This window comes from Aptenodytes patagonicus, chromosome 22 (assembly GCF_965638725.1).
Source record: "Aptenodytes patagonicus chromosome 22, bAptPat1.pri.cur, whole genome shotgun sequence".
NCBI classification, from domain to species: Eukaryota; Metazoa; Chordata; class Aves; order Sphenisciformes; family Spheniscidae; genus Aptenodytes; species Aptenodytes patagonicus.
In genome coordinates, this window is record NC_134970.1 from 3660137 (window position 1) to 3684024 (window position 23888).

The 23888-nt window shown below is 55.0% G+C and overlaps 1 protein-coding gene across 6 annotated transcripts in view; it reads right to left on the reverse strand.

Moving 5' to 3' along the window:
* Window positions 1–40: 40 nt before the first annotated feature.
* ATP2B4 (ATPase plasma membrane Ca2+ transporting 4) overlaps window positions 41–23888 on the reverse strand; it is a 54206-nt gene continuing 30358 nt past the window's right edge. For 2 of the 6 annotated variants that reach the window (XM_076358026.1, XM_076358027.1), the window contains exons 7-21: window positions 22230–22265; window positions 20429–20590; window positions 20093–20307; window positions 19759–20001; window positions 19403–19644; window positions 18844–19078; window positions 17468–17647; window positions 17102–17189; window positions 16853–16959; window positions 14969–15160; window positions 14646–14859; window positions 13993–14204; window positions 13510–13617; window positions 12948–13130; window positions 41–4935 (exon numbers count right to left, since the gene is read on the reverse strand). In XM_076358026.1, the coding sequence (XP_076214141.1) occupies window positions 4630–4935; window positions 12948–13130; window positions 13510–13617; window positions 13993–14204; window positions 14646–14859; window positions 14969–15160; window positions 16853–16959; window positions 17102–17189; window positions 17468–17647; window positions 18844–19078; window positions 19403–19644; window positions 19759–20001; window positions 20093–20307; window positions 20429–20590; window positions 22230–22265 (2723 nt within the window). In that variant the 3' untranslated portion in view covers window positions 41–4629. Of the gene's footprint in view, window positions 4936–10384; window positions 10578–12947; window positions 13131–13509; window positions 13618–13992; window positions 14205–14645; window positions 14860–14968; window positions 15161–16852; window positions 16960–17101; window positions 17190–17467; window positions 17648–18843; window positions 19079–19402; window positions 19645–19758; window positions 20002–20092; window positions 20308–20428; window positions 20591–22229; window positions 22266–23888 lie in introns of all 6 variants that reach the window. The other 4 variants (XM_076358031.1, XM_076358029.1, XM_076358030.1 and 1 more) reach the window with 4 other exon arrangements.

Consider the following 23888-nt stretch of genomic DNA (forward strand, 5'->3'; position numbering starts at 1 on the left):
TTATCTCTGCTTGGAGTCTGTTTTCTCAGAAGAAGCCAACTGACAATTCATTCAAAATTTTTTTCTCCCAAGAACCATATAAATTACATGCAAAACATTGTACATAGAGATTAATATCAAAATGCAATACAGATCAGGTGCACTTTAAGCTGGACTCTAGGATATGGCAAACACACCAGGGTACATATTGCTTTGAAACCACCATTTTTTTAATGTCATGCATACCACATAATATTCAGTCTTTTGTTTTGTATTTTTCTGTTTTTATACAAAAATACCAGTGCTTATTATACTTAGTTACTGGAAAAGAAAAACTCAGATCTGCGTGCCCTCTTCAAAAGAAAGTTTTGTTGCGAGAGCATTGGATAAATATATATACACACACAAATGTTGGTTTAATACTGTATATATATATATATTTATTTAAGGGGAGGAAATAAACTAAAGGCAGTTTTAGCCATGGGCTTTGCTGAATGAAAATTGTATTTTTTGTTGAGCAGGAGGATATCAGAGGCAGGACAGCCAGACATCAGCCTTGGCAAGAGAGATGCTGGAGCGGAACAGCCAGGTGCCAATAACCACCCCGGCGTTGCCCCACAGCCTCGCTGTTTGGGGCAGGACCGGGAGAGCAGTACCCCCCCGTCGCCGTGCCCCGCCGGGGAGAGCTGGGTTTGCAGGAGGGCGTTTTACGGGTTGCATGCTTCACGGGTTGATGAACTTGTAGGAGCTGGACCCAGCGGTGAGGAGCAACAGCAGGCAGGTACATGTGTCCTTCCCCCGAGAAGTACAAAAGCCTGCAGGGACTCTTCTTTGAGGTGCTTGGTCCCTGCAGTCATGGAGGGCAACAGCAGTTGGCAATGGCACCTTGGAGATGCCCTCCCTGGACCTGGGCTGGGGCTTTTCCATTCACCCCAACATCATGTCACCCCAAGAAGCATTTCTAAAGGGGCTGAGCACTACAGGACATCTACTCCTCGGCTGGGGAAAGCCAAAGGCTGCCCATGCTAAAATTTGGTTTAGTTTTTTTTTCCCTTCTTGAGATTGTTTCAAAATTTTCCTCAAAGCTTATTGCACAAAACCTCTGAAAATTAAGTATAACCCCTGTGCAAATCAAAGGAAACCTTATCACATAATGCAAATGCCTAAAAATGCTTGTTCAGCAATGCACACAGGACGTGGTGTAATGTCTTTGGTACCAATCTGCCAATTTATTTAACAGAAAACCACCACCACCACCACCACCACCAGAGACCCTACTGTTATTAAGAACTGGATGCAAAATTATGTTCAGAGTGTTTTAATAACAAAGCATTCCAAGGCAAGTTAACACGTATCACAGGGTATGATTCGGTTCCTGTCTGGCATGGCACTCTCCCCCGTGCACACTCGTGGCAGTTCAAACAAAACAAAAAAAAATTAAAAAAAAGAAAAAAAAATAAAATCTCCCCCTCTTTCAAGGCATGTCGCAGAGAGTCCCCAGAAGTTCGTGCCGCCGACCATGCCTTTCAGCGTAGAGCACCAATCTCCCCCAACTCTTTTGTAATGTCCTCAATAACTTAACCCAATAGTCATCTGCTGCCAGTATATCACTGAAACTAAATAGGAAAAAAAAAAAAAAAAAACCACTTTACAGAAAAGATGTATGCACAATAAACGTTTATACTTTAAGCAACCAGCCATACCAACATAATTTATATAAAAAAAAAGACATTTGTGTCATCCAACTAACGTCTAGTATAAAGATGGCTGCTCAGAGAAAAGGAAGCTGACTGGCATCCGATCGCTGATACACTGAATTAATTACCTGTCACTTGGAACTGCCGTCACACAGTCACGCGCCGTTGCAGACGCGGGACTCAAGATTTATTTATTTTTTTTTCTTTAAACAAAATACATATGGCTGACGTAAAAATATCAGTTTCTGATCTAAAGAAAACTATATTTTTTGCATAATATTTATATATAATTATTTCTCCCCCTCCTAATATGGAAACTAGAACAACAAAAATATATCAACTAGAGAACAACCAGACCCTTGTGGCAACCTGCCAGTCACAGATTTCTGTGAGTTACTTTGAGAGCCTCCAAACTTGGCTTTTTGTTGGTTTTTGTTGGTTTAAGTCTTTTCTTTTTTTTTTTTTAAACAAGTCTGAGGTAATAAAAAAAATATCAAAAGAAAAAAAGAAAAATCAGTGTATCCCCCCCCAAAGTATTTAATAAATATTTATGTAAGCTTGTAAGAACACCATTTTTTCATCCTTTTTTTTTTTTTTTTGCAAGTATTTAAAATAGAAAAAGTGATCTTTTAAGCAATGTCACCTTTAGTACAGAACCAAACCCCACAACCACCCCTTTTGTCTTTCCTGTCACCACTTGTGTATAACCCAAGAAAACACCCCCCCACCCCCCCGGTCCTGCCCAAGGTATTTTTTCAGCTCGTGTGAAGAAGGAACGGGGAGGGCAGCGATGGGTTTGTCTGCGCGGGCAGGGGGCTTGACACTGAATTTGCAATTGAGATGGGTAGTGGTGGCAATTTCTTCTTGCTGTTGGCAGTGTACGGAGCCCAGCCTTCACCCCCTTTGCCAGCACCGAGGCGGGAGACCTGGGAGAAGGACCTTTCCTCAGCTACCTGGGGCAGGAATGGGGTGACCTCGTCCTTCCCTTCCTCCCACCCCAAGGAAGGGATGAGTCGGTGCTGGGCTAGAAACAAAACAAAGACACTTGGTTTGTGTTGTCGTTTAAGGAACACTTATTTCTTGGCAAAGTACTGGGCCCTCGCGTGGCAGGTGGTGCTGCAGGCAGTGCTCGGAGAAGGCACGGGAGATTCTGCTGTGCGTTCTTAAAGGAAAGAAAAGAAACAACCAGCCAGCCCACCCTCTCGCTAAAACCTCTCTGCTTCCAGGGATGGAGGCTGGGCAAAGACGATGACGTTGTACAGCCAGTTACAACCAGGTTCTCTCTGCTTCCAACCAAGCCAACCAGGACGAAGGAGAGAAGGCAGCAGAGCTTCCTCCAGCCCTGCCTGCCTGGGGCCAGTAACCAGGGGTGCACCAGCAAGAGCCCACGGGGAAGAAACTAAGCCCAAGTAAATCAAACTCCTGCCTCCTGCTCAGTCCCATGGCTTCACAAGAGGGTCAGTTTAGAGCCAACTTGCCCAGGACACCTGGGGCCTCTGCTCCAGAAAACCAGGACTCTCACCAAACGGTTACGAGACACCGAGGTGAGGCAGGACGCAGGGTGAAGAGATGACCTTCAAAAAAGCAGCAAGTGAGGCAAAGCCTCCATGCAGCACCTTCTCTGGAAGACCTGCAGCCAACCAACCAACCTGCCACCTCTGCGAGGAATTGCCTCCACTGGCAAATCAGCTCCAGAAGTGCTATGGAAATCAAAGGCCATGGAGCCTCCCTCCCTTCCACCAGCTAAAGAGACAACCTGAGTCACCCCTTCCATGATCTAGGAGTTGACCCACTGTACTGTCAATAACCCGATGCTTGTTGTCCGTTCAGCCTGCTGACGCTTTGGCAGCGATGCGCAGAGCTGGTGGGTACGGCTGGAGCACCCTCTGGGGTTCCTCAGCAGTTAACCAGAACTTGTACTCCAAGGCTGAAGGATTATTTAACCCAAGAGTACAGACAGGCCAGAACGGGCAAGAGTCCTTCTGCTCTTGATGGCAGGAGCCGTTAAACCTTTGCAAGGCTCTCGCCAAAAGTTTCACAGCTGTTCAAGGGCAGAAGAGATGCATCTCTTAAGACTCCCCAGGAAGGAGCCCTGTTTCTCACAACCATGGGGTTTTTCTTCACCACCCTTCCGCTGCCAGTTCACCTCCACCTTGCTTTGTAGAAAAATCAGAATCTTTTACATCCGGCAAGGTTACAGCCAAGTCACCTTTGTTCCTTGTCTACCAATTACTGCTTTGGAAACAGAGAGAGAAAAGCATGTGCGCACACACAGAGGAGGAACTGTAAAGGCTAGGTACCATTTTTCAAGGTGGAAGACTGGTGTACATCCCTGTATCTATCAACCTGTGAGTAAACACCTTCCCCCTGGCTGGGTTTTTTTTGTTTATTTTTAAATTTTCGCACTAGAGTGCTAACTCCCCCACTTCCCATTGTGAAGTTACTGGGGGCAAATCCCACAAGCAAAGAACAAACCCCAACATTAGAAGAGAACCCTAAAAACCACAAGTGGAAAAAAAATAAAGTCACAAGTGCACCCCAGCCCTCAGGCTGAGAGCGTGCATTTAAGACTACAACAATTTGAACTTTCTTTGAACATGCATTTTTCAAAGTGAAAACCCCCTACGGACGCATGGAGCCCAACTCTCGGAGAGGAAATAACCTGGCTGCTTCACCTGGGCGAGTACCACTGAAAATTAGGGATGGAGATGCACAATTTTGGCTTAGCCTCTCTCTCCCAACACTCAGCATCGTGGTACTCTGGTTCCCACTGCTAAATAATGGTAAAAACAAAAACAAAAAACAAAACCCCCAAAAACAGAACACCAAAATGATATACGTATGAGCAGTTTGACACGAAGTGACCACAGTGTGTGATCAGTTACTGGTGCCAATATCACACAGGGCGAGGGGCGAAGGTGGAGGAGGAGGGGGGGGGTTCGAAGTTCTAAGGTCAAACCGATGTCTCCAAGCTGTGTAAGGGGCTTTCGGGCTCCGGGACGGTGACCTCAGCTTGATCGCTGTCCACTGCATTGTTATTTCTGTTGAGGGATGTAGATCCACCCAGGCTACCCCCACCTCGCTTTTTGAGTCCGTCGGTCTCGGGGTCATCTTCAGCGCCGTCAAGGAATGGTGTTCGAGGCTCGTCTTCCTCCAGGATGAACTCTGGGTGAGTCATGAAGTTATGGATGGAGCTTCTGGATTCGGGTTTCTCGAGGCCTTCGTACAAGGAGCTACGGAACGCATTCACCACTTTGATCTGCCGGGAGGCGAGGAGCGTGGGGGATAAACAAAAGAGGGGTTAGTAGCAGCTACAAGAGGCCATAGCTCCCAGGAGAAAGTAAAAATAAATAATAAAGACACAATAAAACAAAAAGCACAACAACAACAACAGTCATCACCACTGAACAGACAGCTAAGTCAAAATGAGAGATCTATGGTGAGCTAGGAGGGCCAACATGGATCAGACTCAGGCACTAGGTGGGTGATGGGGAATCGACCGACTATGGGGCGACTTCAGAAGCTGCAAGAAAAGACACAAAAAAACTCAAAAAAACCAGATCACTTCGAATGAATGGAAGCCAAAATGCATTAGTTGTCATTATGTGTGCGCACGCATATCTGTGTGTATAAACGAGGACAAAAAAGTGGAACTACAACTCAAAAAAAAGAGGTGGGTTAGACAAACAGTGGGTTCACTTCAAGGCAAAAAACTCTACTGTGGGAGCGAGGTGTGTGTTTGTTCTATTTCATTTCTAGACCTATAGAAAGGAATGGGCTTTAAAAAGGTGTCACAAACTTTTCAAGCCCATGTGAAGCAGTAGGTCCAAGTGGATGCCATGACCAGTAAAACCGGACCCAGCTAAACATGCAAGAAGGAAGCCAGATCTGTGCGAGTTTCCCCACACAGCTGCCACCTGGGTCCCGGGCTGCAGCTCTGGATCCTTCCCTACACCAACATGCTGAAGACCACCCAGCAGTTTCCAAAGGCAGCTAATTCTTTTGGATGCTCTGCACGAGAAACAATCCCAAACTTTGCTAAAAAGCCTGGCCACGCACCGCTCCTGTGAAACCCACAGGCTGTCGGCACCGCCAAAAGCCAGGCTCAACACATTACAAGCAGGAGATCCAGAGCCCAGTTTGGACAACCAGGGTATGGCTCTGCTACCTCCGTTGCACTGGAAGGGAGAGGTCTGGAAACAAGCCTGAATGGTGGCTAGCAGTGGATTCACTGCTTCCTCCAGTTCCTCTGGAAATCCAGCCTTGAACCCTTCCAGCTCTTGCCCTCCCTTGCAGCCAAGTCACAGTTGTTCGGTCGGATGGGTGACAAGTGTCAGATCCAGTGAACAAGGGGGCAGGAGGTGGCAGCGCGGTGGGGCTGCAGCAGACCTCTCCGCCCTGGTGCCGCTGTCACACTCGCTCTGGCGCCCGCAAGGCAGCGACGTGCAGACGCTGGCATGCGTCAGACAACCAACATGTGCACCTCGGGTGCGGCAGAGCGCTCCAGCTCTCGTGGATGACTCAGGGCTATAATCACTCGAAAGATGTCAAAAGGCATAAACTGAAGGAGAGCAATGCAATATGTGGGCTTTTGAAGCAGAGCCAACAAACCGAGCAGCTGAAGGTCTCCCAAGCCTTAGAGGACCTGGTGAAATCACACACATGGCTTTGCCTTTTACTGCAAAGCCGAGAGCTCCCCACCAGACAGTGCCCTCCAAAGCACCCCTCCGGTTGCTCCGCTGTGTCTTACACCAACATGCTCCTCGCTGACTCTTTCAGGCCAGAGCCAGCACGTTGCCTCTCTCCAGAAGTCCCCCCATCCTGCCTGAGCAGGTCACACCAGCACCCTCCTGGCTCATGGCACCCTCCCAGTCACCCGGGAACTGGACTGTCTCCTCCCTTTATAGAGGAGGAAGCTACTGACAAAAGTTGTCAGCAGGGACCCAGCACCTTGCACAAGCTCTTGTGTGTTTTATGGAAGCAATAGAAGTCTTTGCTCCGTTAAGCAGAGTTCATCTGGGACCAGGAGATCTGCCTACCTCCTCCTCTCCGAAGCCCCCACACCCACGGTAAGACTTTGTTCAGCAACGCTGGGTGCAGCAGGGAAGTCGGTAACACCTCTTCATAGCAGTGTCAGTCGTCCTGCTCTGTATCCTGCCCCGTGGAAGCGGCACTGCTACTCAGGAGCTAGCTTCACCTGCTCCCGATACCTGAGGAACCCAGTCCCCACCCGTGTCCCCTGCCTGCTCTCACGGTGTCCCTGTGGACTGAAGCTGGGGCACAAAAGGGAGGAGAGCCACAGATCCCACAAAAGGGGTGCTCCTCCGCAGCATCCCTACGCTACACCCTGGAGAGCCTCCCCATCACTCAGACACCAACCGAGGGAGTGGGGAGCGTGCAGAGCTGCTGGAGGGAGAATGATTCAGATATCTCCTTGCAAGCTGGTGAGACAAATAAAGATACGTGTGTGTTCTGCCGCTTCTTTGCGAATGGGCTGTGGATCTGGTGGGTGAGCAGGCATGACACCCCTCTTCCTGGTGAGATGAGCCGGGTTAAACTGTCCAACTTGGTCTGGTACACAGGCAGGCTAGGAGGGAAGTCACCAACTAGCACAGCCAGCGAGAGCCTCCTAGGGATCTTTGGTCTCAGCACAAACAGCATTCACAAAACTAGACCAGAGAAGTTACTCAAAGAAGAGTCTTGTGCCTGGAAGCCTGGAGGTTTTACCTGCAAGATGTTCCAGGGTTGCCCTCTCACGAGGGATGCCCTTCTGAGTCCGTTCTCCATCTGGCTCAGAAAGATGGTGCTGTACCACACGGGGCAGCAACGTGGCATCCCCCTGGTACAGGCTCAGCACATCCTGGCTAGAAACAAGCAAGCCAGCTCTTGCACGCACAGACGGACCGGCACGCACACGCGAGCTGGATGACAGACACTCATGAGGAGATGAGCGTGGGCCAGGTACCCCCCCAAGATGCTGGAGCACCAGCTGGCCTGCGAAAATGGAAATGTATGTAGCTGGGAACAGAAATTCAGAGCTGTGTTTGTTGCACTAATGACCACAGTAAGATCCTGAATAAATTCATTATTTAGTGTGCACGCACAGGACAAGGGAGACCACAGAGCAGGTCACCTCTACCAAGGCTGATGATCTGTCACTTCAACACAAGAACAGCAACTGCAAGCCCTGATAAAAGCACTGACCCCTAAAATGCAGTGTACAAAACCAACTAAACCAAGTATAACAAACCTGAACAGGCTAACGAGAGCCTAGGTGACTGCCGAAGCGACTAGGTGGTCAGTCTAGCATAAGCTCAGAGGAAGGAGCAGCTTCACAGAAGCCCGCCCTGCCCCACCACCTCAAGCACTGGTGAGTCCAGACCCTAGCTACCACATCTGCCTTCGGCTCCACCAATAACTTTTCCTGCGGCTTTCCTCCGATTTTCTTACTTTGATTTAACCATCTGTGTCAAAAACTGCTGTGAAATTAATTCAGCTGTTCCCTTGTCAAAGGAACTTAACAGCAAGGAAATGTGTTTTGAATGAGCCAGGCAGTGCAAACAAAAATGAAATCCTCCCCAGCCAAGCTGAAAGCCCACCTCCTCCCTGCCCATGGTCAGGCTTACGTCTCCTCTTCGCAACCTGCAAGCTTGGAATTTATTCTCATTTCACACCATCACCGCAGCACCGCAATGTGCCGGGCAAACCCCACTGCTAGGTGGAAATTACATCTTCTGCATGAAGCCAGCATCAGCTCCACCACTGACCCCTGGCTTGCTGCACCCAGCTCCCCCAAACCAGGGCAAAACCCCCAAAGGAGACCAGCTCAGCTCTGCAAACCATCTCCTGAGGGTCATTCCTGAGACCTCCCTCTCCTCCATCGCCCCAACAGGGGCACAGCAGGCAGGGCTGCCGAGGTCCAGCCCTGGAGAACTCATCCCACAGAGTGAAGTGGAAGAGAGAGGGACAACATTAATCTGTACGGAGGGAAGTGGAGCTTTGAGAGAGGGAAGAGAAGCAGCAGAGGGAAATAGAGAAAAGTCTAGGCAGAAAACAGAGGAAAGACTTAGCGACCTGGGTTAGCTTCTGGTAAAGTTGTTTGCTGCCTGGAAGCGCACAAGCTATCCAAGTTATCTATTCCCTTGCTGCAAATCAGGGAGAATATTAATCCACAGACTGCAAAAACCCCTGCATATTGGTCTTGTCCACCCAAGCCCACTACACTGAGATCCCTCTAAGCAGGTTTTCTTCCGATTAGAAAGTCTTGGTGGTGCACAGATGCAGTCAGGAACAGAAGGCAGCTGCGCTGCTTCAGAAACATTGGGGTTAAACAAAATAAAATTCAAGCATCAGTGTCAGCTAAATAGAGAGAAAACAAAATTATCAGAAATTCTCTCTTCTCTCCCACAGTGCATAAACAGTGGAGACTGCAAGCTATTCAAAAAGTCACCAAGGGTATTTCTTTAATAAGAGGAGAACACAGAAAATGACTGTGCAATAAAAAAGCCAATTATCCGGGAAAGATACACTACCTACTCATAGCCTGGCACAGCCCTGCAGAGAGAATTCACGCTCACGTGCTCACAAGCCCGTATATGCAGCTCACAACACGGAGAAGAGCACTGCACCAGAGACAGCTTTTCTTTGGTCTGGAAACCCACAGCTAGATCCAGGATCCAGCTTTGCCACTGACGTTCAACAGGGCCACGTTTTCCATCTCCGTTTGCATGCAGAGAGTCGCGTGTCTCTGCATACACTGAGAACCAGCGTGTACAGAACAAGCTGGGCACCGATGAGCCGCTGCAACGGGGCAGCGATGCTCTGGCTACGACGGGGACTAACGGAGCCCTGTGCTGTCCCCGCAGAGCTCCCGGGCAGCAAAGGGCACGCTTATGTGCGCAGGCTCGCTCAGCTCTGTCTCGCACAGCATGCACGTTCACAGGCGGGACAGGGGAGGCTGCTTGCTTACAAGCCAGCTCTGAAACAGCGGGCTGAGCTGCAGGTGAGCGGCTCCGAGCAGCTCCGATGCATCACCCCCGGCCAGCTGAGCCACGGTAACGGGCTGCTCTCACGCACCGTCCAGGCTCCCAACCAAGGCAGGAGCAAACACCCCTTCTCACACGCGTGCAAGAAGCGGAGAGCATGCAGGCAGCCCGTTACTGCAGCTCAGCTGACCCCAGTAGCACACTAACTGCTGTGGGAAGGTCCGAGCAGCCACTCTGCCTCCAAACAGATTTACAGGTTCGGTAAAGCAATGCCTCTGCCCATCCCTGCCCCCCTTGGGGCATCCTGGGGCTGGGCAGAGCCGCGTTGGAAAGAAATGGCAGCTTTTGGGCGCACTGTGCCCTTTTCACAGCAATGCTTTTAGTTGCTCATGAACACATGGTTCTTTTAACAAGAACTGCCAAATTTTGCACCCCTCAGGAGGGTGGACTCATACATCAGTCCTGCAAAGGAGGAGAAGAGGTAAAAATGGAGGAAGCAACCAACAAGGAATGGGGGGGAAGGACCAGAAAGTATCATGAACTTGTTAAAGATGCAACAGCATAAAAACTATTTTTTTTTAAACGCTCTCCCGCCCCATCCTTCATTTTGGAAATCAATGTGCGAGTCAAGGTTTAGAGGGAGAGAGAACAGGCTGGGTTAGGTTGGTGCAGGTGCTCTCTGTGGTTATTAGAAGTCATGCATTGTAATAGACTATCACTCACTGCCCGCAGGAGGAGATGCAGCAGCAGCAGCAACAGCAGAAGTGGTGGGAGTGGAATTGACGGAGGAAAGAGCTACATGGGTTGGGCTAGAAACATTTTTTACATCGTGGTGCTGGCTCACGATGGAAGGCTGTCTCCTGAGGGCTCCCTGCAAAGAGGAGGCGCCGGTCTGGAATGTGTAAACTACGTCCATCTGCAAAGAACCAGAGAGTGAGATAGCGTCGTCCCGGCCAGAGACAGGGAGAGGGGTCGGGGATGGAGGGGAGCAGGGAGGTTGGGCAGACACACGTGGACAGGAAGGAAGAAGGAGGACGGAGAGATGGGGAGGAGGGAGGAGAGAGCCCCCCCACCCCGCGCTCCCGTAAACCCGCACCGGGTTCGGCTGGTGTTTCTGGGAGCAGAGGAGAGGTCAGCTTCCAGCCTCTGCCCTGCTCTTGCAGGCACGAGAGGGGCAGGGTTTATCCCACCACCAAGAAAGAGACTGCGGTGGGAGGGAGCGATAGAGGAAACACCTTGGGTTATCCCGACAATCTGCAGGAGGAGCAGAGAAAGAGAGAGGGTGGGCAGAGATGCGAGCTGGCAGCCGGTGGTCCAGAAAACTGCACTAGGAAAGGGTTTCTGGTCCCTCAGCCCCATGGGACGTACACTTGAGGGGCTGAATCCTGGGACACACCACACGCCTGCAGCTCCCATGGCAGCCGGCCGTGCTGGAAGACATTTCAGCCTCTATCTCAGGCTCACGGCTCTGCACCGGGCTCAGAAGCAGAGCTGGTAGGGGCAGGCAGGGATGCAGCAAGGAAGCACTCTTGGTGGTGGGCCACAGTTGCTCTGTGGATGCACACTGAGGCCGGAGGAACCGAGCAGCATCCAGGTGCCACCGTGGCTTCCCAGACACTTTGCAGCTTGACTGTCCCCAGCCCCGTACCAGCCAGCCTGCTGGCAGAGCGCACAGCCCTGCCGCCGCCCCAGCTCGCCCATCTTGGCTGCACAGCTCCTCAGGAAGGGACACCTCCTCCAGACCCACATGCAGCTCTAGTTCACCCTGGAGGTACTTTACACACTGCAGTTTGATCTCCCTCCACGGAGGGACCCTCTTTTTCCCCAGCACACCAGGCTGGCCTGCAGGGAAGAGCCCTGTGCTCTCACTTAAAACATGATGACTCGGGACAGAAGCCCTCAAGATGCTCATGTTGGACCTGCCAGCTGCTCTGCTCAACGTGCAGGGCACCACAGCCAGGAAAGGAGTCCCTAAAGAGGCTCCAGGACGTGCCAACGTCCAGGAGTGTTTTCCACGTTGCAAGACTTAAGAGCTTGTTCCAGCCCAGGTCCACCACGGCTGCAGGGAGATATGTCGGAGGCTCTGGGCTCGGCCCCAGCAGCATGCCTGGCTGCTGGTACTGCAGCCGTTCATACCAATGCATCCGGACCGCTTCTGAAACAGCCCAGTGCTCCCAGCACATCTTTCATGTGAATGAGCCAGGCTGAGCTGGCAGCTCAGCCCCCCACAGCACCAGCAACCAGCGCTGCCCTGGGCCCCCAGAAGAGCCCGGCTGCCCCTCACCGCTCGCAATGGACAGGGAATAAGGCTGAACCTCACCTTGAAACCATCAAGGCAACATCTCACAGAGGAGAAGCAAAGTTAACACGGCACAACACGGCTGCTGTGCTCGCTCCAGTCCCTGTGTCTGGGCCACTTTGGTTATCTCCATTTGTTGGAGGGCCAGAGGAGGAGGAACGAAGGATAACAAAGCAGCCCTGAATGCCAGGGGCCACTGGGGGCCTACAGCTTTCCTCCATGGGGCAGCTCTGCCCAGGCCTCAAGGAAAGATGAGGGGCAGCGACCTTGCTGCAGGGAGCTCTCCCTGCCCTGCCCAGCCAGCAGTCCAGGGGAAAAAAAAACCACCCTTTCAGGAAAAACTGAGTCAGGGAGAAACAGCTGATGTAAAAACTGTATTAACAGATAGATTCTCCTCCTCTTCTGTGCTGCGGGGCCAAGAGCTCCAGGCAAGGAGCCTGGAGAGCTGGCAGGGAGGGGTGGCAAGAGCCCGTGGCCAAAGGGCCATTGGGAAGGACAGAGAGCAGCAGAGGAGCGAGACCAGAGAGGGTCTCGCGCAGGCAGATCCCTCCTGGGCACGATCCCCACTGGGAGCGGCATCCCAGCAGTGACCAAGAGCGGCTTCAACACTGACCCGCTGCACAACTCGGTAGGAGCCCGGGCGACTCGGTGGCCGCCCAGCAGCTTCCGAGCCCCCTCCTCTGCTGCGCGAGGTGCCCATCGGCAGCACATCCAGCCTCCGGCAGACCAGCGTGGCCTCAAGCTGCAGGATGCTGCGCTCTGCATCAGAACAGACCGGTGCCTCCCCCCACCCCGAGCTGCTCCCGAAAGCCAGGCTGTCCTGGTTCCCCAACCAGGGCAGACCCAGAAAGGCACAGGTGGTGGGAGAAGTCTAGCCCAGGAGGCGATGGCATCCTCCGAGCAGCAGCCGTCGCCTCTTTCCAGACAGAGCCCCTGGAGAGAAAGAAAGAGAAAGAAAGAGAGAGAGAAGAAAGAGCCCCACAGTACCTGCGTCTGTATCCTGTTGAGACCCCTGAACCACAGGATCTGCCCACGCCGCAGCTCCATTTCAGCGTGGTCAATCTCATCCACGTCTTCAGGCAGCTCCTCCTCTGGGATATCCTCCTTGGTGATGCCATGCCCAGCTTCCTTCAGGAACTTCAGGTGGCTGGTTGGGACAGTGCAGATCAGCTGGGGAGAGGCAGGGAGAGAGTGGCTCCTTAGCCTGCAGGCTATGGCAGCACGGAACCCACCGCCAGCCTTGATCAAAGGGCAGCATTCCTGCAGCGAGCTGCCAGGACTCAGCTGAGAGATGCCAGAATGCACCCGAGACATGCCACCGCTGGAAGTGCCCCACTGGAAGCCAGGTGGGAACGAGGAGTAGATTAGCAACCTCCTCTCCTCACTGCTGGCGTGGTACTGGGACGGAGCATCACCCCCTTCCAAAGCTGCCTTGAATAAATACTGGGGAGAACAAGGGCAGCGAGGCAGCGGGAAGGGAGAGGCAGGCTGGGCTGCGAGCATGGCACAGCGTGGAGGCACGTGGTATGTTTTTCAGACTGGCTCCTACCTGGCCCCAGAGGAGCTCTCCCACTCCGATAAAAATACACCAGAACCACTGGCTTAGGGTGAGCCCAGAGCAGCTGAACGGCTTCCCACCAAACTCCACAATGATGATCTACAGCACAGGAGAGAACAAGTCACACACTGGGGAGCTCCAAGGGCTGCACAGCACAGCCACGGGATGAAAAGGTCACCTACGGCCACACATCTTTCCCCCGTTCCCTGGGATCACGAGAGGAGCAAGGACCTCACATATAGGCTAGTAGTTTTACAGGACACCAGAGGTGCGCTGGCTGGCCAGCCCTGGCATCTCCCAACACACTCTAGACCCCAATACTCAGGTTTTGTTTCACCAAGAAGCTGCTGGAGAAGAGTAAGGGGACAGGACAGAGCTGTGGGCAGTGACTGCAGCAGACACAGGTCCTGCCTGGGCAGTATGGTCCCCTCCCAGCCCCACCGTCTTATTCTCACGCTGTTCCCGCAGCTTCACCTGAGCTGCAAACGTCCCCAGCACCACCGTGCAGAAGATGGGGTTGCGGTAGATGGACTCGAAGACGTTCCTCTCCCCGTGGATCTTGCGTGCGTTGATCTCGTTGAACAACTGCATCATGACAAAGGTGTTGAAGACGATGGTGTAGTGCTCAGTGGGTGGGGAGTGGAGAGGGACGTTCCGGCCACTGTCGATGTCAAAAAACTTCTCCCCTAAGCAGACAAGGGGTTTTGGGGAGGGGATAGGGAAGGGCAGGGAAGAGAGGAGAAGATGACATCCTGCTCCTTACTTCTACTCTGCACTGGTAGAGGTGGAATTAGGATCCCAGGCTCTTGCTGAAGATCCCTTGACCCAGCTGGAGTCCCCCATGCTAGCCCCACTGAACCCTTATTTCCTTAAAAATGTTGAAAAGCTGTTTCCCTGGCTAAAACTGACTCTGCACCCAGTGAACTCTAGAGCAAAAAATCCTCTCCTTATCACCCCTCCGCTTCCCACCCGTTAAATAAGCTCTGTCCTGGCCAACGTGAGGTCACCGAGTGACAGCTGATAACAAGGGTCCCCAACAGTGGCGATGAAAGGCAGCTTGCGAGGCAGGGCTGGGACTTTGCCCCTTTTCCTTTCTCCCCACCGTTTCTTGGGACCTCAAAGCTCACCCGCAAAAAGCAGCGTGAAAATGATAGTTAGCTGGTACACCGCGTGCCCCAGGATGTTCTTCATCATGGTGCGGGAGATGAGCGGCTTGTTGCGGCCGTATGGCTTGCGCAGCAGCAGGGACTCGGACGGGGGCTCCGTGGCCAGGGCTAAGGAGGCGAAGGTGTCCATGATCAGGTTCACCCACAGCATCTGAACAGCCTTCAGGGGAGAGTCCTGCAGAGAGAGGGGGGAGAACACGTCACACCCCCAAAACTGCCCTCTCTTCTCTCCCTGTTTCGCAGGAGCCCCCGCTCTCCTTCTGCCGAGCCCAGCGGCCCCGTACCTGCGTGATGCAGGCACCCGTGAAGGCCACGATGACGGCCACAACGTTAACGGTCAGCTGGAACTGCAGGAACTTGGAGATGCTGTCGTAGACGTTGCGTCCCCACATCACCGCCTTGACGATGCTGGTGAAGTTGTCATCCGTCAGGATGATGTCTGAAGCCTCCTTGGCCACGTCTGTGCCCGCGATGCCCTTGAGGACCAGGGAGAAAGCGATGGGGTGAGTCACAGGGCGAGCTCCACACTCACAGTCCGCCCAGCTCCGCTTCTTCCCAGAAACAGCCCCAGGAGAAAAATCCGTCGGAGCCAGAGGAGCCGGTGCCAGTCCTGTGTTTGACAGTGAGTCCTGCTGCGGCTGCACCAGCGCACCTGAGAGAGAGGAGGCTCCACAGCAGCGAAGCCTTCAAGGACGGACACCGGCTCAGCTCCAGAGCAGGGCTCTGAGTCAGCGCAGCTTTACAGCCTGTCGCTGTGAGTGCCCTAGACAGTGGCCAGAGCACAGCAAAGCTAGAAAACAGCTTCTAAGTGCTTCTTCCTCCTTATGCCACGGAACACAGGGATCCCTGGCTGGGCATCTCTGCTGTGAGCGAGGGTTGGGACCCCCAAATGAGAGCGCGAGCTCAGCAGCCCGAAGCCCCGGTGCCTTCCTGGTGCCCTCTGCCCCATCCGAGGTGGATGGCAGCCCCGCAGCGAGCAGGGCTGCCCACAGCCTCCCAAAAGTCACCTACAGCAATCTCAGCTGGACACAGTTTGCTCTGCAGGAGCTGGGTTCGCTGTGTTTCTCACCGCCGGCACACAGAGGCGCTCGCTTTGCAGTAATTAAATGCGCTGAAGTGATGCCGGTAACGAGCAGGTTCTCTGGTGCTTTCCCAGAGAAGCTCTCTCGAGATTTGCAAGACCCGTCTCAGATGGGAACCCCCCAGCTGTTGCAGGGCATGAGCTTCGGAGCAAGCTGGACAGACCAGCCAAAGGTACCCCACATGCTGTTTGATCCCCGCTTTCTGGAGACTCAAGGGCAGTGCAGCCCTGGTGCCTAGCCCCCAGCAAAGCCCAGCGCCTGGCCAGGGTCTGATCCTGCACATGGGGGCAGGGAGCCCCACGGTATGGTCCCCAAGAGAAGACAGACTACCTTCTGCTGTTTGTCCTAAAGGCTCCAGAATTGCACTTGGATATTTAACACCTTTGTAAAAACCCCCTAACTCCCAAAAAATTTCTCATTTGCTCAAAGCTCCCTACGTGGGCTCACAAGGCTCCACCCAGCAGCTGGCTCCTGCTCACGTACCTAAACTTAAACAATTCACAGGAAACCCATTAAAACCGACAGGTTTATTTTCTTGCTTCTTTCAGATAGGGCAAAGAAAAGCAGCAAACCAGGAGGATCAGAGTTCTTCACCATAAATAAACTCCCCAAGTCAGTGCCAGCACTGCGCTCAGAGCCTGGGCTGCCTGTTACGAGCCTGGGTGAAGAATTGCAGGGATAAACCAAGTCATGCTGAGTTATTGGGCTCCCACAGCTCTCCCGGACCCCACAGCTCAGAAACCAGGGCCAGGCAAGACCCTGCTCTGGGTGCTCTGCAAGCACCGTGTCACCTTCAGCTTGACACAGTCCCTCCAGGTGGGTCAGAGAAGCCCAGCCCTAAGCCAGGCTCTTCGAGGATTGCTTCCCATCAAATCTTTTGCTAACAGTCCTATAAAGGTCATGAGAATTAAATCAAACCTCCAAATAAGATTTTTTTTTTTTCTTTTTAAGCCATCCTGTAGATTTGGAGGAGAGTTTCACTGGTCCAGAAATAATTTCAGTGTTGAGAATAACAAAGCGTGCCATTAGTTTCTCACCCTGGAGAACGAAGGCCACCCCTGGGGAAAACCCACTGCCCGTCCGTACCATGGCAAACCCAACGTCGGCTTTCTTCAAAGCTGGGCCATCGTTGGTCCCATCCCCGGTCACGGCCACCACCTGCCTCTGCTCACCAACGGTGCTGTCAATAATTCCTGAAATGGGGACAAGGCGTTCAGAGAAAATAAGCCCCAAGGGCAGGCTCCCAGCACAGATTATGCTGCAAAAGCTCCCGGGCAGAGCAGAATGAGACACTTTGGTGAGAAGCAGCAGCTGGGGGAGCTGGCAGGCGCTCACCTTTCACGAGCGTGTGCTTATCTGTCGGGGAGGAGCGGGCCAGCACACGCAGCTTGGGCCAGATCTTATCCAGCTGCTCCTGTTCCACCTGCAGGACAAGGCACATGTGAGAAAGGGTAGGGACCCTCCCAGAAACCTTCTGCCCCACCGGAAAGCAAACCCCAACCGGGACGGCGCCTTCGCCTCCAAGCACCCAGACACCCCTGTGGCTGCGCTGGCTGAGGATCCCGGCAAGCAGAGGGACCAGCTGTGTTTATCCAAGGAGAGGAAGAAAACCCAGCGGGATTCAGCGCCTCACACTGCTGGGGCTGTCGGAGAGGCCACCCACACCTGCTGCAGAGCAGGACCCAGGGGCTGCTCTCCCACCTCTCCCTTCTCGTTGCGGATGAGCCGGTTGAACTCCTTCCCCTCCAGGCACAAGAAGTCCTCCCCTGGCAGCAGGATGCCACACTTGGTGGCGATGGCGCGGGCAGTGTTGATATTGTCCCCTGTCACCATCCGGACAGTGATCCCTGCACGCTGGCACTTGAGGATGGCGTCCGGCACCTGGGGGACGGGGACAGAGTTGGCGGGGGACAGGCAGGGCAGAGCACTGGGGTTCAGCACTGGGTATCCCAGGAGCCAGGCGGCTCCTCTCCCATCCTCTCTAAAAGGACCTGGAGAGGGCCCCGGTAGGGTCACGGACCAGCAGCCCACCTGAATCCACCGGTGGCTCAGCTCTGGGGTCACACTAGGGACGAGATGCTGAACCAAAAACTCCCCTCCCAGAACCAGCTCAGCCATTTATCCCTGGGGTGCAGGGGGAAGCCACCAGGGACCGGAGAGGATGCTTGTCCCTGCTCGCTGCCGTGGCTGGCTGCTCCCGCACCGCAGCCTCCTGCCCTCGCCACAGCTCCAGCCAGACTCGCGTGCGTGTCCGGAGCAGCTCCTCCGGCACAGACAGCGCGAGATCTTCCAGTCCCTGCCCCAAGGGGAAGGCAACCTCGCTGCCTCCTCCCCGTCATGCCGTGGTGCCGGGCGCCAAGGCATGGCCCAGTGATCCATCACAACGGGGGCATTTTGTCTGCCCCCTCGCACCGCTCCGGCAGCACGTTGCTGCACTAATGGGTTTATCTATTACGGAGCGGTGGGGGAAGAGGATATTAGCGAGAAATTAGCAAATTTAATCAACGGCCTCCAGAGCCAGTGCAGATGGGACATCTGTAATGCAATTCCCAGACCCAGATACTTGAACATCTAATCAGGAAAGATGCAAGCAAGGCAGGAGCGCAGGGGCAAGCTCCAAAATGTAATCAAGAGGCAGGTATCGGAGGGCTTATTGCATTAGCCCAGCTGCCTGCCTGTCACCCCCACGGCGGAGGCAGAGGCGGGGGGGCAAGCAAGCTGCAAGGGAGGAACCAGCTATATCAGCCCTGCCCCTCTCCAACGCCCCTCTGTCACCCCTATGTGGTGTCCCCATGCACCTTTCAACTGCTTGTGGAACCAGTCTGGCTCGTGCACAGACCCCTGGTAGCAGCTGGGGAGGAAAGTTTGGGTGGAAACACCCTGCCACCAGGTCATTTTGTCCAGGTATGGGAGAGAAACGCCAGCAGCAGGGAGCTGGTAGCGCGGGGCACTTCAAGGATGGGTACAGAGGAGCTGCTTGTGCTTTCTTAAGGGTCCTGAGCAGCAGGGAAAGGGGCTCCTGGCCCAGGAACGGGGCTGGGGTGGAGGACAGCCAGGGCAGAGCTGGGATTCGGTACCTCCGGCCGCACAGGATCCTCTATCCCAACCACAGCGATGCAGGTCAGGTCAGACAGGATCTCGTTCTCGCTGTCCCAGTCTGGCTCGGCGTCAGCGGGGAAGTCCCGGAAGGCCAGGCAGATAGTCCGCAGCCCGTGGCAGGCCATGGGCTCTATCACCTTCTTCACCATCTCATCCCGGTCCTTCACCTTGAACACCCGAGGGTCTCCGTTCTTGTCCAGGATCCTGGTGCACCTAACACAGGACCGGGGTGGAGGGTGAGGGAGACCGGCGGTGGCACGCGCTGCCGGTTTCAGTGATCCGCTCCCCCTGTCACCCAGATTCCTCATCTGCAAAACGGGGGCATCCCCCTTACCCAGAGCTCCCTACAGCTTTACCAAAGCCACCCTAAGAGAGTTAAACACTTTGCACGGCAGCACCTCCCGATAGTCACCTCCCTGCTCCACAGCGGCTGGGCACCCTTCACCCTGCAGCCCTCCAAAACAGCTCCACAGTGCATCAAGAGCCTAAAGCCCATGGGACAGGGAGAGGAGCGGCGTAGAGAGGGAGGACGATTACTTGCGGAGGATGATCTCGGAGGCTCCCTTGCTGTACATGCGGAAGCCGCCATTGCCGTTCTTCAGCACCGTGCTCATGGACTTGCGCACCGAGTTGAAGGTGTAGACCTTGTAGAGCTTCTCCTCCGGCACTTCGTTCCGCACAGCCTGGTAATCCTGCTTCAGGTCCAGCACGAAACCCAGCAGGGCGCACTCGGTCTTGTTCCCCACTTGCCGGGGTAGCCCCCCTTCCTTCTCGGGTGGCTGGAGAGGAAAAAGGAAAGGAAAAGCACTGCCAAACCTGGGTACGGCAGGATGGGAGCTGCAGGGATGGCCAACGGTGGGAAGAGGACACAAGGTTGTGGTTCTCCAACTCACCAGGATCTTGGATGTGTAGGCAGAGTTGATGGCAACACCGTTGACTATGAGGTCCAGGATCTTGGGCAGGATGGCTTCAGGGTCGGGGATCTGGCGGTAATGGGTGTCCCCCATGTAGGCCTGCACCACGGTCATGCGGTTCATGGTGAGCGTGCCTGTCTTGTCTGAGCAGATGGCGGTGGCGTTGCCCATGGTCTCACATGCGTCCAGGTGTCTCACAAGGTTGTTGTCCTTCATCATTTTCTGCAACAGGCACCATGACCAGGAAGGTCAGAATCAAAAGTGTGAATTTCCCCATCATGCCCCCAGCAACCCCGCTGCATTGTGGTCTCACCTTCACGGAGTAAGCCAGGGAGATGGTGACCGCCAGCGGGAGCCCTTCAGGCACAGCCACCACCAACACGGTGACACCAATGATGAAGAACTTGACGAAGTACTGGATGTAAATGGGGGTGCACTCCGCCAGCCAGGGCCGTCCCTGCACCCCAAACGTGTCGATCACGAAGTACAGCACCAAGATGATGACTGTGATGGCCGACATGATCAGTCCTGGGGGAAGAGGGAGAGCGGCAGGTGAGGGGACGCAGGGGAAGGGGACAGCCCCTTCTCTCCAGGCTGCTTCCAGCAAGAGCTCTGGGGTGACAGCTCATGTCAGGCCACCGCCACTCACCCGCCTTCCCGATCTGGACCGCCAGGCGCGTGAGCTTCCCTTGCAGCACAGACTTCTCCTTCTTGGGCACCTTCACCTTTTTCTTCTCCTTCTCCTCATTTTCCACCCCTTCCTGGCTCTTCAGGGGCTGGATCTCTAAGGCCACACCATCCTGAGTTTTAGCTACAGCCCAGGGCAAAATAAGACACCACGTGTGAATAGGAGAGAGACCGGGAAAACCTGTAGGACACCACTGAGAAAGATGGTGGTGGGAGAGAGAGAAAACCCAGAACAAGAACCATTCCCGACAACACACGCATCCGAGCACATAGAAACCTTGTGTCACGGGGCCCTGCCACCTCTCTACGGGGCAGTTTTCTGCCATCTACCCCAGCCCCACAGATAAAGGATCCTCAGAGCTGACACTGGCGATGTGACCCCTGCACCGGTCACACCTCTAAGGCAGTGCTGCAAGAAACCCTCTGGTCAGGCTTTGGGGTGGAGGCAGGTCTCTTCCAGCCTCGCCTGCGGGCTGCTTTACACCCTGCAGCAGATGGGGAGCACTTTGGGCTGACCCCAGAGAGGCTCCGGTCCCCCCCCTGTTCCCTGATGAGCATCCCTGCTCTGCACCCCACTCCCACTGGGTGCCACCTCTGCAGTGCCCTGTGGGCAGCTCAGCAGGAATCACTTGCCAGGGGAGCGACTGAGGGGGTGAGATGGAGGGGGATGGTTAGAAATTCGGATGGAGTTTGAAGAGGAGTGAGCCAGCTCCTTGAATCCCAGCCCTGAGCCATCCATCACGTTTTTAGGACCCAAGACAGACAGGCTTTCAGCTGCTATAATTGGTCTAGTCCAGCTGAAGGTCTGCACCGGGGATACCCAGTGCAGTGGAAGTTTTGGAGAGGGATGGGAAGGGAAGAGGGTGAGAACCCCCCGAAGAGGCTCCGCCTCAGCTGTCAGGGCTGGAGGAGCAGCAGTGGCCCCATAGCTGCCTGCAGCCACCCCGGGACCCGTCCCCTCCCGGCTGCTGCCGGTCGATGGCTCGAGACACCCTGGAGCTCACGGCAGCTCCACATCGGACACCTCCACGGTTACGACAGACCCGACACGGACAAAACAAGCACCCGGACACAGTCTGACGGGAAGGAGGGAAACTCAAACTGCTGAGAGGAGAGAGAAAGAGAGAGAGAGGTGGAGAGAGAGGTGCAGAAATGGGCTTCCTCCACAGCCTGCAAAGAACAGTGTGAGAAACACTGGCGAGGAGACGCTCACGGAGTCGAGGCTATGGGAGGAGAGGGTGCAACCGTCGCGTTGGCCAGGCCCCGTGGGACATTTCATCCTGGGAATGGTGTGAGGGGACCCATGTCTCTCCCCCAGCCGTGCCCAAACACAAACCCCACAGAGGGACGGCTTCTGGGGGCACAAGGGCTTCAGAGCCACCAGCTCACAGCTGCAGCTCACATCAACACAGATGAGATTTGCCCTGAGAAAGGGATGCTCTGCCAACGACCTGGGCTGCTGGAAGAGCCCTGTCCTCCCTGCACAAAGGCTTGCCCCACACAGGGGCAAGGTGGCCACCGGGGAAGCCGGCCAGCCCCATCCCAGCTATGCACAGCCCCGTGGTGGGGTGCCAGAGGGCACCGCGATGCCGTGCCGGGGCTGCTGGCCGCAGGACCATTGCACCCTCTCCCAGGACAACGAGGCGAGAGTCCCGCCGGAGCAGCAAAGAGCACAGACTGATGAGAAGAAGGAAGGAAGGAAGGAAGGAGGAATGCTCGGTAGTTAGTGTGGTGCTGGTTCAAAGGATGGAGAGGCTGGTTACCTTTGTTGCGATTTTCAGGGGCTCCGGTTTTTTTACCTGTTCAAAGAGAGAAAGGGTGGAGGGCTGAGCACATGGACCCACGTTCAACATCCAGCTGATGGGACAGCCTGGGATCGGCGCTGCTCCGAGGGTCCACGCACCGCTCCAGCGGCATCCGTGCACAGGGCTCAGCACCCGGAGGGTGACTGCAGGACACCACGCGTGTCTTGGGCCACAGCTCGCGGCACTGGGGAGACTCTGGAGCTCCCTGACTCCCCCAGGCACCCCGTCCCCAAGGCTTCAGACTTCCCCACCTGCAAAGCACCCGCTACAACCCCTGTCAGTGCTTCAAAGGGTGCCAGTGGTGTGTCAGACCCTCGGGGAGAAGAAACCATAAGCGGAGCTCAACCTCCGTGCAACACATACTGAGCACCGGTGCTCCCTGCCTCCTGCTGCCATCGGGCACCAGCGGATCCACCCAGGAGGCGCAGGCTTGTTCCCTGCCATGGGCAGCAGTATCCTCATAGTGGGGGGCTCTGCCCCCTCTGTCTGTGGTGGGCAAGGTCCACACACAGGGGTCCTCAATGTGCCTCCACAACACAGGGAGCACAGGGCTGCTGCAGTCTAAACAAGCCTTGTGCGATAAGGGGTTTATACACCTTCCTCCCATCACCGCCCAGCACCATGGTGGGGGATGAGCCGGTGAAGCCCCCTGCCCCACTTTGCTCCCAAATCGAGGGCTGCAAGGCACAGGGCACTGAGCCGGCTTTGCTGTGGTGGGGCTGAGCGACCGAGTTTGGGGACTGGGAGAACACCGAGCACCGTGCCTGGCAAGCTGCTGCTCAGCTCCAACAGCAGCACCATTCCCACGTCTCACCCTGTACTCCCACCTCCAAGCTGGCAGCTAAACCCCAAGAGCTCCATGGCCACCGAACCCCAGCAAAGAGAGCCAGCCGCCTACCCCGGGTGAGCAGAGCTGGAGAAACCCAGCGCAAACGCAGCCCAGAGCTGAAACAGCTGCCAGGAGAGACCCGGCAAGCCTCTCCCCGTGTGGCATCGCCTCCCGGGAAGGGGTCCCCGGTGCAGGGACGCCTGCGCAGCCAGCGATGCCAGCCAGCAGCTCCCCCCTGCCAGCTCCTCGCGCCTCGTGGCTGCTCCCAGTGAGCCCAGACCTGCTGAACAGGGGTGCAGAGACACGGGGGAGAGCAGGAGCTTCCCAAGCCTGGCTTGCACCGATACCGGCTTTAAAGCTAGTATCGGAGCTGGCACAGAGCAGGGGAATATGCAGTAAGATGTGAGAGCTGAGGCAGGAAAGCATTCGAGTCCCAGCATGATCAGGAACACCTCAGCCCACCTGGCTGCTCTCCTACCCTCCACCCCCCAGAACACAACCCCTCCTCTCCCTCTTGCCATCCTCTGGCACCTTGCCTCCTTCCCCAGGGAGCTCAGGGGATGCCAGCAGAGATCTTCAGCAAAGTCCTCAGGGTGCTGGGTGGGCTACTAACATCCTGTGGACAACCAGGACTCACCTTCCCACCTCAGGGCGGGCAATGAGCACCGTGCCACGGCACCGTGGGGCATCACTATCGGCCATTTTTCCCTCTGAGCCTCGACCCCCCCCCCCCACCCTGCAACTCCAGGCTGCAGCCGGCTGGAGAAGAGAGAGTTGGAGCTGTGTCC